The following is a 14,796-nucleotide window of genomic DNA, read 5'->3' on the forward strand; positions in this document are numbered from 1 at the left end:
CTAAAATGTCAACTTAAAACTTTAACATGAGTGACCAGAGCTAATCTGCTGTACACTCTCAGAAATAAAGGTACGAAACTGTCACTGGGGCATGTCACTACCCCTCTTGTCACCTGGGTGGTACCCTCAAGGGTACATCTCAGTACATAACTGCACCATAATCCATTGAAACCCTATTTCCAAAAAAGTTGGGACGCTTTGCAAAATATAAATAAAAAATGCAGCAATGTGCAGATCATTTAAATCCTGTTTGTCATTGAAAATAGTACAAAGACAACACATCAAATGTTGAAACTGACAAATTTTATTGTTTATTGAAAAATATTTGCCCATTTTCAATTTGATGCCAACAACACATTCCAAAAAAGTTGGGACAAAAGGCTTGTAAAGTTGTGTAATGCTAAAAAAACTCCTAGTCGTTGATTGGCAACAGGTCTGTAATAGGAATCTATATAAAAAGAGGAATGTGTATATAGAAAGAGATTCAGTAGTAAAGATGAGAAGGAGTTCAACACTCTGTGAGGGACTGCATGAGCAACAAAAAAAACTGTTCAAGAATAACATTTTTCAATGTAAAATGGCAACAAACTTTTGCTTTTCATCATCTACGGTGCGTAATATCATTAAAAGAATCTGGATGCAATGGACAAGGCCAAAAACCAGCATTGACTGGCCATGATCTTTGGGCCCTCAGACCGCTCTGCATTAAAAACAGACAGGATTCTGTAGCAGAAATCACTGTATGGACTCAGGAACACTTCTGAAAATCACTGTCTATGAAAACAGCTTGTCGCTGCATCCACAAATGGGCATCTATTTTTCAAAAAACAATAATAACAGTTTCTACATTTAATATTTTGTCTTTGTAGTATTTTCCTTTAAAAATGTGGTTTACATGATTTGCTTACCATTGCATTCAGTTTTTATTTACATTTTGCACAGCGTCCCAACTTTTTTGGAAATGGGGTTGTATCTTCTGAGTTGTATTTACTCCACACATTCTGTCTTATCTCTAGTCTTTTTATTTTATTGTTCTATAAATTGTATTGTTCTATCTTTATAGTTTTAAAAAATTAGGTCATGAAAAGATAAAAAAAACATACTGGAAAAATGTATTTAAGGTACACAATTGGACCACTTTTGTACCTTTGAGGGTACATTTACATTGTTTGCACCTTGATAAACAATACATTTACCTGCACAGTACCTTTACTTATAACAGTGTAGGCTGAATAGGTGGATAAAGTATCTTAATACTTTGGTATTCGTGACCTCACAAAAACAATGATTTCGATATGAGTTGTCAGTAAAGCATTGTTTCCACATATGGTCAGTGGATTAAACAATGTTAACTTTAAAATTGTGCAAATGCTATATCATATATTTTTACTTCAAATAAGTGAGAACATTTAGATTTTGTCTTTTTATGGGCCTTTTATTAGATAGCCAAATTAGTTGCATGTATGTGCATGAAATGATTCTATTATCCTACTTGACATTGTCATAGAGTTCAAGTAATTTATTTGAAGCTGTAAAAATTAAATAAGCTTTGATATGCCCATACTGAACTGTGAATGATTCCACTGATCGAGAAAGCCTTATATAAGTTGTATAAGTTATATATATTATACAAAATGATATCATGACTTCCTCATATTTAAAAAGCAGTGATCAAATGTCAAAGCACATAACCTATGAAGAAATTGCTGTAAAAAGATTACAATTACAAGATTACAATTACAAATTACAGTATATCATTTTTCATGAACTTGCAAAAAACGAAAAAGTACTGAATAAAACAACTAACAACTTAAAGTTTCTGCTAATGTCTAGCTTGTAAGTATTTCAGTCTATAGTGTGTAAGATATTGTAGAAGTAGCAGAAATTATTAATATAACACATGGTTCCAAACTTTTGAATGGTAGTGTCATCTCTTGTCAATGCTTTTAAAAAGCCCACAACATGGAAAAGCAAAATTTCTTTTCTTTTTATTCATTTTTCTGCAATATTGTTGAAGATTGAAAAACATACTATATACTCCTCAATCCATCAGGTCCATATGTAGAAACATTTAAAATTTTAAATTTATATGCAGATGACCACCCATTCAGCCTGCTACAGTTTAGCCCTTCCATTCACACAAGCGGTAGGGAGTGTTGTTACTGCTGACAGGGCAGGCCAAAGTTCATTTTATGAAGTTTTTTGATCTTTAAAATGTGTTTGTACATTTCATCCCACATAGTACAGGGCAGCCACTCAGAACATAGATTATTTACATCAGTCTTAAAGACACAGTAACAGTTGTAGCCTGTTTAATTCTATATGGACAAAACGAGGCTGCAGAGCAGTCAAGTATCAATTAATTATGAAATATTTTTTATACACAAAACCACACAAACTTCAGTCATATCAAACAATATATTGAAAATGTAAGATAAGGGCTTTTTTATCTATACAGGTTTGTTTAAATGCTAACATTCCAGATCAAAATGGTCAAATTTCAGTGAAAAATTCATAGTCACTACAAGCACAAGTCCCAAAACACATACACTGTGCAGATTTCATCATGATGCAGGATTTTCCACACACATACACAGGCCCTTGTAATCACATTAACTAACCCTGGCATACATGAATTTTTCAGAAGGGGCTTATTCTATATCGTCTGCTTATATGATTCTGAGGCACATGGTTAACACCTGAAAGATATGTGCAGAATGGGTTGAAATGCATCAGCGTTGCCCACGCACTGAACACCCAGTTCCACACTGCCACCAGCTCACCTCCAAAAAATTTTTAAATAACCCTCACCCTCTATTTTTTGGCTCTGGGCAGTCGTTTTCTTTCTGCTTATGTAACTCAGAGCTCAAGCATTTTCAGTATTTTTTACCCAAACATTCGGGAGGATTCTGTGGTTTGATGGGAGCCAGTGCAACATGCCATATGCAGAAGAGATAAATAGGGAGCAGTGCTCTGAAAAAGCAAGCGTGTTAAAGTTGCTTCACCCTTCACAGATCAATTATGGATGCCTCTTTTCTTTAGTAAAATATGCTTTGGCCTGGGGGAAACTTGGGCCTGCAGCTTTCATATAGGATGTGTTTTATAGAGTGCATGCAGGAAAAAAGTGTTTCTTTAAAGCAAAAACCTTGTGTGCGAAAAGGTTAATGCAATTAGAGGCATGCCTGTGAGGTATTAGATGACTAAACAGTGCCTTCTTGTGGCAGGCCTGAAGACCTGCAAAGCAGGCAGTGGACTGCTGTTATTGAGTTAATAAAACAATACGGAGTTATGCCTGAGCCTAACCTATAAATTGCACATTAGTATTGATTGAGTATTTTAATCTTGTGGTAGATCGGCAATACCATGAAGCATAAGTCAGTGCAAGGGGTATATGATGATCTCGCAGCCCTGGAGTTATGAGATGATAATTAGTTTTTAATTGACGCTGTGGTTTCATCTCTGCAGGGGGTTATAATGTAAAAGATGTGGTGTTTTATTGGACTCGGGGGAACCAGTCAGTTAGCGGACTTGATACTCTACAGCTGGCCCAGTACACCCTGGAGGACTATTATACTTCAGAGTCTGAAGCTGTCTATGAGACTGGTATGTCCACATACACATACATATTAGCCCAGTTCAGCACATATATTCACATACAGACAGTTTACAGACAATAGTAATATTCACATATAAAAGTAATATTCACAATGAACAAATAAGATATTAAAAACATGACACATTTCGGTGAGAGCAAGATTTGGGCTCATTTAAATGCTTCACAAAGAAAGGAGTCTTCCTTTGGTATTTGAAGACAGTAAGGGATTCTACTGTTTGGATAGTAAGTGGAAGATATAGAAGGATAGAGAATCAGGACAGGAGTCAGAATCAGCAGTCTTTCTTCCATGTCTTCAACAGGCCTGGTGTCAGGAAGTCATTATGTGGGGCAGTACCCCAACAACCAATCATCAAGACCCACTAAACCTGCTACATTTTGAATATGTGTCTATAGTTGCAGGTGGCAGAAAAGGGTAAAACTAAACGTTTAGTATGCTGCTGTTGCGTTTTGTGCGCACCCAATATAAAAGGCTACAACAATTATAATAGCATGTATTACTCTGTATTAGCTGCACTGTAAGTATGTGCTGTATGTTTTGAGAAGATAAATTAGCAGATTTCCTAAATGAACAGACCTTTGTTGATTTGCTGTAAATCTCACTTTCTTGTTGATTCTCTCTTGAATGTGTGGTTCCTGTGGAAAGATCTACAGAATATTTTTCTTAGAAACCCCACTAATGATTTTGTTCTGGTGCCTAGCCTGGTCTTGAAGGACAGCAGGTCAAGTCAAGGTGTACTTAAAGTTCAAGGGCTCTAGATATGGATTGAGTTTTGACCATTGATGACCACTTTCAGCTTTGTAGGCAAGTCAGCATGGTTTAAATTTGATCTGACTAATGACAAGCCATGCTGCTGCATTTTGGTTACAAGGGTTTGATGGCCTGCATAGGAAGACCAGCAAAGAGCAGTAGTCAAACTTTGAGATGACAAGATACTAAAAAAAGCATCTTTCTGGTCTTCTTAGAGAAAATGGGTCAAATCTTTTGGGTGGTGTTGAGGAGAAAACTGTATGACCAATTTACAAACTTTAAAGTTCAAACTTTAACAGGTCATCCAAAATTACATCAAGGCTTTGTGCATCTTCAGACCGAATGTCAAAGGTATTCTCAAAGGATGTCACAAGATCATAGCGAGGGCCTGTAGTTCCAGGGATGTAGCTTGGACTTACTGGTATTCAGCTTCAGGTGGTGGGCTGCCATCCATGATGAGCTATTAGCCAGACATGCCGAAATGAAAACCTGAGTGTCAAAAGGTGGAAAGGAAAGAATTAGTTAAGTGCGATCAGCATAGAAGTGATCTGAGAAGCCATAACAGTAGCATCACAAGAAACTTGAATGCAGATGAATCACCACCTTCAGATCAAGGCATCACAATGGTGGTTGTATATAGAAGTTTTCAAAATTGTCCCCCATATTAATTCTGGCACATCTTCACAGGTAACTACCCGAAGCTGATCTTCCACTTCCAGTTGAGGCGAAGTATCCTTTACTTCATTCTAGAGACATATGTGCCATCTAGCGCCCTGGTTGTTCTGTCCTGGGTCTCCTTTTGGATCAGTCAGTCCTCTGTTCCTGCTCGCATCTGTATAGGTATGGACAGAAAGGTCCTCTCTGCACTTTACCTCATTCTACTAAATATTGCAAAATATATAATTATTATAACAATTCATCTATATAATGATTATATATGCTCTGTCTTGTAAATTTGATGTAAACATTGTTGATGTTTCAGAACAAACTGTTCACTTCCCAATTCATCAGGTCCATAGATAGAAACTACCACCAGCATAGCCTATTGCAGCTTACCAATTCAAGTTTAAGTGGTAAGGAGCAGAGGTGACACCAGACCTCCAAAAGTGGTGGGGCAAAACATACTGTTTCTAAAATAAAAAAAAAGCTGTCCACTGACTAAAATTGCCTTTCATGTCATGCTAACGATGTCTGTATAAACTTATTCAGAGGTGGATAGATGGAGAGATGGATAACTGTGTGCTAATGCTGAGGTGGTTTTTTTCTCTCTGTTCCCAGACTGAGTTTCCTTAGGGTTTGTCTCCTCCCTCACCCAATGTATTCTGTTTCTCTGTAGTTTCCATTATTCCCGTCTTCCTGTCCTGTCTCCCCCCCTTGTCATATTGTATGTGCTCGGATGGGTTGATCGCAATTTCACTGGTTACTCTGGTGACTATGTGACAATAAAGGCTTTTCATTCATAGTAACTAGTTTACTCAAGTACTTCAGTAAAATATTGACTTTTTCTTCTCCTTTTCAGTCGCTCAATATTTAGAAACTACTTCCATTTTTTGTGTATGTTCAGTTTGTTTTGATAATTGCAATATTTGTACTGCTTTGTGATTGGTTACATCTCTGAGTTTGGACTTTTTAAGAAAAAAAAAAAGAAAAAATCCCCAAAAAGAGAAAGAACAGAGCTGCACTCCTGTACTGATAAATGCTGGATGTACAAAGATGATGCTGCTGGATGATTTATGCTACTCTACCCACCTCTGAACCTGGTCATGAACAGTGTCAACAACAAAGACAACAACAACAGCAACAACATTTATTTGTATAACACTTTTTACAACTAATGTTGTCTCAAAGCAGCTTTACAGAAAAGCAGTTTATGGAAGGGTTATCAAAAGAAGTTATAAAACAAAAAATAAAATAAAATGTATAGATGTATATGAGTCCATGTATAGACATAAGGTTGTATTATGGAAGACATTGTATCTCTTTCCTTTGGTTCAGATGGTGGACTGCAAGGGCCAAAGTGGACTAAATTACCCTTGTGGGGGTTTGTGTAATGATCAGAGGTTTTGCACAGATGCAAGTGCTCTTATTCTCACATTCACCACCATGACCACCGTAAAACAGAAGTAGGGAAGGTTATCAAACGCATATTATTTTTGTTTTAAAGCCTCTCTCCCACGATTTAAAGCAGCTCACAATGCAGGAATGATATGAGTGTTTGTGAAGAGTGAAATGTTAAAGCAGCAGGCTGTGCAGGCTGTACAGAGAAAATGTGCAGTAGAAAAAATGCACTCTGGCACTGAATTCTCTTTTAAATTATTGTAGTTCAGTTGTTTGGTGCTGCCTGAATTCGGGGGGAGTCGCATGTCAAAACCAAACTAAAGAAAAAGTTTGACAGGTTCGCACCATCCAAAGCAGGCCTGAAAGCTCCTCCTGTTTATTTATTCTGACTTATTTGAGGATTCCAGTCTGAACCTAACTTTTTGTCTGTATATTTCAGCCCTGCCTTTTGAATGAGGCACAGTACAGAGCAATACACTTAGACAACTTTCATCAATTTCCATTTCTTTATCGCTGCGTGAATTACTTTCTCATTCTATCATGCTTACATCCCTCTCAATACATTTTTTCACAGTTAACTCTGAACATGTTTGTTCTCCTGAAGGGGTGACGACAGTCCTAACAATGACTACTTTAATGATGGGGGCACGCACTTCTCTTCCCAACGCCAACTGCTTTATCAAAGCGATTGATGTGTACCTGGGCATCTGCTTCAGCTTCATCTTTGGTGCCCTCATTGAGTATGCTGTTGCCCATTTCTGTACTTTGCACCAGCCAAATGCTGCCAATGCATATATGGTAAGGCTTTATCTTCATCAGTGACAATTACTATTATATTTCTGGCATTTATTTTTGGCATGAAAATTACAACATCTTCATGGTTATTATTACAAAATATGTCTTTTTTAGATCACAGTTTCATTGCCATTATTACCATCATCATCATCAACATCATCATCATCATTACTGAGGATTGTGTACAGTAGTTGTCTATGTAAGTGCTACTGTAGCCACCTTAGATATGAAATTTTTTTTTAATGGGGACATCATTGAAAACTAAATGTATGAACAGGAATAAGATTGTTTTGTTGACTTTCTGTGTGAAAATAAGTACACATACTCTACAAAGAAAAATTGCCTGAACAAAAGTTATGGCATGTGTCATATTCTATGTTTTTTTCTAATATGTTAAACAAATTTTAGTAAGCAAATAAATAGAAATTGTGCATGTGTATTAATTGTGCACATACAAGAAGTGTTGGATGTGTTCAATTTTAATTTAGAAAATTAACAAAACAAGTCATTTAACCAGGGGTACTTAAACTTTTGCAGATGACTGTGTGTGAATATGAACATTTAGAAACACACAAGTCATTTCATAGTCCATGCAATCCATATATGCAAAAACTACTCATTTTGAATTCATCATGGTCGTGGAAATTTGACCATGAACACATTGACATAAGACCACTCGTTAAGCCCACCATTCGCACCTTCTGAATGAGGCACAATGCAGAGTCAGACCAATCAGAATAGAGGTTGTTTACATATATCTGTCTTTGTGAAGTCACAGTAATGAAAACAGCGTGTATAATTCTAAAGCATAAAGATACATCATGTAAACATCAATGATGTGAAACCACACAAATGTTATAACTGGATGTCAAGGGGAAATCAAATACAGGAGAAATGCAGAATATTGGCCGTGTACAAGAGTTTGTAACACACTATATTACTGTATCCACTGAGCTCTTCTTTCATATCTCTTTGTGGTTATCAGTATGGGCAGGAGATGCAGGAGCGTGAAGATGAGATGAATGGGATCGTGACTTCCATTGGAAGCTCTGCGGCTCTGCGGGCACGCAAGAGGGAGGAGATGTTGTCCCGCGCCGGCAGCACCAGCAGCCCCTCGCCCAGTGACAATAAAGAGGAGAAGCCGTCCTCCTCCCAACCCCAGAGTGGCTGTGCCAAGTCCTTGTCAGTGGCACGGCGTGTTGTGTGCTTCCTGAACTGCTGCCATGTGGAAAACCCGCACTACATCGACAACTACTCACGTCTGACGTTCCCCCTGTCCTTCATCTTCATTAACCTGCTCTACTGGACCTACTACCTGTATTTCTAATGTGTGTAAGGGTGTGTATAGGTAGCTTGAGTGTGATTGTGGCCAGTGGGATGAATGCATATTGTTGCTGTCAGAACAAGACAGTTTAGTAACACTTTGTTACAAGGATTTATCCAGGTATTCTTCTTTGTTTAGTAAAGGACCTGATTTGTCTGTTATGTGAAAATAACCAATAATGGCATTAATAGTGTAATAAAGCACAATTATTGTACAATTATGGAACACTTTATTAGGACTTCATGCAAATTGTTGTGCATGAATTTTCATCTAAATTTGTGCATAATTGGCAGCTTTTTGATTACTGTAAACTCTAGATAGTTTCAAGTGACTTCTGTAGTTAATATTTCTGAAGTTCAAAAAAATGTAATGAGTCACTTAAACTTCATGATGTGTTCTGTGTTCTAAAGTTTCAGTCATTATGAATTAGCAGTGGCTAAAGCTAGAGCTTCGGTTTGGGCCATAAATGCCAAAAACGAGGGAAAAAACCTATGATAATGCTAATTTCTGCTATTTAGGATTGCAGTAGTATGTTAGCGCTAAGCTAACGGCAATTGAGCATTTTTTGACCATTCTAGATTAAACAGGCTTGTAAAAGACATTAAAATGAATTTTTCCTTGTAGCTGTTTTACTGCCACTCCTTTAGTGAAGAGCTCTGGTATAGAGTTGAACGAAATACATTGGTCAGGCTGCTCATAGTCAGTGACATATCCAGGACTTCCAGAAAACTGAAAATGATGTTTCTCACTAAATTGGTCCGACTCATTGTAAATCATTGTAAGTTATGATTGCGTCATTTCTTTGTCACATTCTAATTATGTTGATGGTTAATCTAACATGTTAGGATTTCAGTTCAGCTCCTGAAGTCCTAACCAATGGGAGAGCTCACTTTACTCTATCTATCTAGATACCGTGGGGGAAAAATACCCATTGGGGATTTTAAAAGTTGAACTCTGAAGTCTTTATTGTAAGTCTTACTGCAATACATACAGAGTTTAAACACAACAAACATAATGATTCTCGTAAATGAACTGATCACAGAATAATACAAATAGAAATTTGAAAGAAATCATTAGGCCTCTTTTGAAGGTATAGAAGCCAATGGGTCCTTCCCCACAGCTAATAAAAGTTTTCATTATGTCCATTTGTAGCACAAATTCAACACTTATTCATGGTATCTTGTTGCCAAAATAAATCCTGTATAGTGAAAAGGTGGAACTTTCGATGCAAGTTAATGTGACAAGACTTTTCTCTTAGTAATTTTGTTCCATTCATCCAGAAAACTTCACACAATGTCAAGGGTAGCTGGGGTTTTAATAAAGGATAGAAAATGTAGTTACTACATTTTTTTCTGACAGCAGCTATGTGCTAATTCTTCAATAGAACCTGGCCTTTTTGGGTTTATTTGTACAATTTTATCTCAGCATGTGTTTCTGTGGATGCTACATGTGACTCATGCATGTAGTGTGTATTCTACTCGTTCTGTTGTGACGGATGTGTGTGAATTTGGACTGTTCAGGGCTGCGAGGACATTCGGATGAGTGTGCGTGTGCCTTGGAGGTACACTTTTATCCTGGAAATATGTGGCCTTTGTTTTCCAGTAGAGCTTTACATATACTTTAATCAAAGTCTTGAGCTCTAAATTGCAATAAGATATATTGTTTGTCTAAAATTTTCTACATATAACATGAGAAATTTGTCAGTTTATTTCTTTTCATGTTAAATGTCAACAAATTTTGGTCAGAAAAAAAAAATAGCTTGATTGTTTGTCTGAATTGAATTGCCTGCCAGCACTAAGCGTATAATTAATGTATTACAGGTTACACAATGCAAGTAGAAGAATGGAGAGGTCATAGAAAAACAGCTTTTCCATTCAAATATGAACATCTAAAGTGTTTTTCACCATGTATAGCAGATCTCAGATGTAGTAATAATGAAAAGCAGGACCAAAGATTTAATGTGTCTCCAGTATTCATAAATACAAATATCTCAGCGCATGCTAGCACAAGTTAAACATGTTGCATCATACAGATGATTTCTGTTGTAATTTAAGCAGTTGAGCAGCCTGATGTCATGTTTTGTGGTTTGCTGCCTTTAAGAAAACAAAGCAGATGATTTTACACTAGCTCTGAGTGTTCATTTAAGGAGAGGAGAATGTCCTCTTGCTGTGTTTTTCTTGAACTCTGCTGTTTAATTATGCATGACAGTTAATGAGGCCGTCTTAAATATTGAATTAAAATATTTTAAAGACTAACATATTCTGGCTGGCAGCTTTCAAATATATGTACAGTTGAAGGAGGAAAATTGTTGTTGATATTAGCATAATTTGCATACATATTGCTATGATGGTGTTTATTTTGTGTACATAACTAACAGTATTTATTTTTTAACCACCTCTCCAGCACTGTGTACATTCTGTAGAGGGTTACAGGGTTATGCTAGTTTGATGACTTTATGTTTTCTTAATGTACATGGACCTCTCTAGGGAAGCCCTTCTTTAACTGTGAATGTGACACTTCTTGCAGGTGGATATTAGTGTTTAATTTTAACTGTACAGATACTAGCCTATGTCTTCCTACTGCATTGAATTTATTAGCAACAGTTTCAACAGTTTTTTTTTCAGTAAATACTGATTCTCATTAAGGACTTTACAGTCACTTTTAGGTTAAATATTTCAGTAGTCATGCATGAAGGTTGTGTAGTGCAAAAATAAAGAAATAAACATGTAGCTACAGTATGTTTTTCATGCATGGACGATTCTGATGCACCAATTGCACCAATAAAATAGAAGGCTACAGTGAGAGCTATGTTATACTGCTTGAAATGCGTTTTTATGTGCTCATTTTTTACTTTTATTTTTTAATTTTCTATGTCTATAGCTGCTACCATCTCCTGCTGCCCCCGAATGGGAGAGGATGGGAAATTATCTAGACTCCACAGATTAACTCAAAAGATATTATTCTGATTTGTCAATACTAAACAAAGCAAGTAAAGTCTTGAATTTATGGTTTTCCTCTTAGACTAAATGTGGTCCATCAGCCAAAACATGTTTGATTACCTGTTGTCTAAAGTGGCTGCCTGCTGTGTTTAGATACATGGTGAAGGGTTTTTCATTTTTATAGTTTACAGTGAGTCAAACTGTGCTCTATACCACATCGACAAGTCTGCACAACTTTAAAGAAGACCTGGATGCGGTGTGAGCCGTTTGAGAGAAGCTTGGGGATAAATTTGTGGAAAAAATTTGGGTGACTATTGACGTCTAGTGTTTGTTCTGACACACACAGCTATAAAAATGTCAAAGCTGAATATATGTAGGACAATAAGAGTTTCCTATGATCTTTATAGAAATATTCATTTAGTTAATTAGAGCTTTAAATATGGCTGGTTCTCATTACTAAACTCCCCCATTTCATCAAACATAAACATTTCCCCATCTTAAAAAAGGTGATGTTTTGAAGAATTAACAACATTTGAACTTGCCACTATTTTGTGACTTCTATACGTATTAGTTACTATGACTGTCAGCTCTTTTATTTAAAATCCTGTTGTGCAGACAAACCAGTCCTGACTCACCTGGTGTTCCATACAGCATTTCCTACAGTTACAGTGTTCTGCAACATTAAAACTTGAATCTTGAATCTTGAACATTGAAAGTGCAAGCTTTCCAAATGATTTACACATTATACACATTGGGTTACTGAAAAAAAACAGTGATGCATTGAAAAACATATTCATTAATTTCCACATGAATAAAATGTATTAAAAGTTGTCTTTCAGGTTACTTACTTTAAGCTATAGCTGTATTCATGTAATTCCTTTCTTCAAATGGAAACAATGCACACATTTGGATCAAGCACACTTAATGCATCACCTTTTGCAACCAGATAAAAGTCTAGTTCTCATAGAAACAAAAAAGAAGATTGTCACTAAATGGTCACCAGTGACTTTTAGCTTAATTAATTTATGAAGTAAAATAAAGAAATACAATAAAATACAGCCATATACCCTGAGCCCTTGTGTTTTTCCCCCAATTTACAGTCATTGTAATATATCACATGTGCCACTATGCATGTAAAGTTGATGTTGCAGGGAAATAAAATCTTTTTTTTTCTGAAAATTCAAACATTGCTTGCTTCTCTTTTCCACTTTTCATTGTTTCCATTTTTAAAGCACAGTAAGTGCAATACACACTGTAACCTGGTGAGACAAATCACCCTCACTTAAAGGGGAAATCTTTCAAATGATCTCTGCATCATTAAATGCTAATATATAAGCACAGTCATTCAGATTGATTAATGTGAAATGCTTCATTTGAGAGACACTTACCAAATCAGAATTTTTTCACAGTGGTGGTGATGGGAACCAGACATCAGAACCCCTGGCTCCTATCAGCACCACTGTAAAGAAATAGGAGTTTATAAGTTTCTTTATATTGCATCATTTCACATAAAAACAAAACAAAACAAACAAAAAAAAAAAACAAAAACAGGATGACTTACATGCTTATATCTCACTAACTGAATTGTGTAGAAAATTTGAAAAATCAGTGGAATTCTCCTTTAACGGATGACCTCTTTAGGTTGACTAAATTACATCCACATGGTGGTGCTCTTGGATCAGACTTACATCTACAGTAACCATGGTTCATAAAAATATAATGACGATAAATAAATAAAAACAGAATGCATCTCCAGCCACAAATATCCTTTTGGTCATTTTATTCAAAGTAGTGCTCATTTCTCCATTCAGGACTGAACTGTAACTGGTTTCTAACCTGTTGTCCTCAGTACAGAACTCCAGCCGTATTTTGAAGACATTCTCTGTGTTTGGTGTGGATGTATTGTAGTAAATTTGGCTGTTAATATTGTAAGGTTTGTATTCACCCAGGCTGCTGCTTCATCAGAAGTACATTGAGGAAGCAGTAGGAGAGGTTGCCAAGGTAGTGTTTCTTTGTTTACTTGCTGCAGTGGAACTTAGAGAGGAGCAGCAACAGCAAATTAACGCACTGAGACACAAAACAACACCTTCTCTGCTCTAATAAAACCCTGTTCTCAGTGTGGGAGCTGAACCCCCTATAATCTTTAGTAGGCCTCTTATGCATATACTGACTCAATTGTACACTCACAAATCCAGTTTATTTATGACATAAATTACAGTTCTGTGCAAAAGTCAGAGACCACCATTCATTTGTAAGTTTCAGTTAAAATGGCCATGAAGATAGTCCACATGCATTAGCTTGTAGCTTGACTCTGAACAAGCATCAGATAAACCATCAGATACTGTCCATGATTTCACTATGAAGACAACTCAACACTAGCCAGAAAAGACGTGTTGACATTAAGAACCACTTCCCTAGTTAGATCAAACCACCAGCAGAGCTGACCAGGCAGCTGGAACAAAATCCTGGGATGGATTTTTGCTTACTGCACCTGAATTTTCCACCTCTGTGGGTAGCACTTTATTTGGAGTGGTCTTTTGTAGATGATTAATAAATAAATCAATCTCACTAGATCATCAGTAACACGTCAACAGTGTCAGTGAATTAGCAGTAGTGATTCATCTGAATACACTGAAGTAAAAATCATGAGGATTTACTGTTGATACATGACTTACATTAAGTAGATGTATCATTAATATGTTAAAACGTTTCACATAACCTAACCGTACCCAACCTTACCCAAAACCCAAACCTCTCACCTGGCCCTAATCCTAACCCTAACCTTAATCTCAACCTCAACTCAACAAAACTTTGTCCTAACTCTCATATGGTTGTGACATGTTGCTGAGAGTCCATTAAGTGTTTGATTTATCTAAAAGGACCAATCAAAATAAAGTCTCACAGAATTGTGACAACTGGAAAATGCAACCAACTTCTAAGACTGAACTTTGGAGGTGTGTTTTGACTGAAAATGAAAGGATGGTCTCTGATCTTGCATAGTACTGTATCTTCAACCTGTTGGTTTTGTATTCATGAAAATACTGTTTCCAAACTTTTGAATGGTAGGGTATGGTGGGAAAGAGGTGTGTATCAGCACTGTATGAGCAGAGAGACAGAGGGGTCGTATGATTCATACAGTGTTGTTTCAAGAGCCATGACGCACAGATCGCTCAATGTTTCTTTTGCAAGGAGAGTTAAAGCTGCACTTCATTTTTCTATGTTCAGACACCACACACACACACACACACACACACACACACACACACACACACACACACACTCATACAAGGGCTGCAGAATTTAAACAAAAGCGCCT

At 36.6% G+C, this 14,796-nt stretch overlaps 1 protein-coding gene across 2 annotated transcripts in view; it reads left to right on the top strand.

Moving 5' to 3' along the window:
- gabrz (gamma-aminobutyric acid type A receptor subunit zeta) overlaps positions 1-11,270 on the top strand; it is a 39,263-nt gene extending 27,993 nt beyond the window's left edge. For both annotated transcript variants that reach the window (XM_017695957.2, XM_017695956.2), the window contains exons 7-10: positions 3,466-3,603; positions 5,052-5,204; positions 7,027-7,220; positions 8,203-11,270. In XM_017695957.2, coding sequence (XP_017551446.1) covers positions 3,466-3,603; positions 5,052-5,204; positions 7,027-7,220; positions 8,203-8,544 — 827 coding nt within the window. In that variant the 3' untranslated portion in view covers positions 8,545-11,270. The remainder of the gene's footprint in view (positions 1-3,465; positions 3,604-5,051; positions 5,205-7,026; positions 7,221-8,202) is intronic.
- Positions 11,271-14,796: the final 3,526 nt, after the last annotated feature.

This window comes from Pygocentrus nattereri, chromosome 13, assembly GCF_015220715.1.
Source record: "Pygocentrus nattereri isolate fPygNat1 chromosome 13, fPygNat1.pri, whole genome shotgun sequence".
NCBI lineage: Eukaryota > Metazoa > Chordata > Actinopteri > Characiformes > Serrasalmidae > Pygocentrus > Pygocentrus nattereri.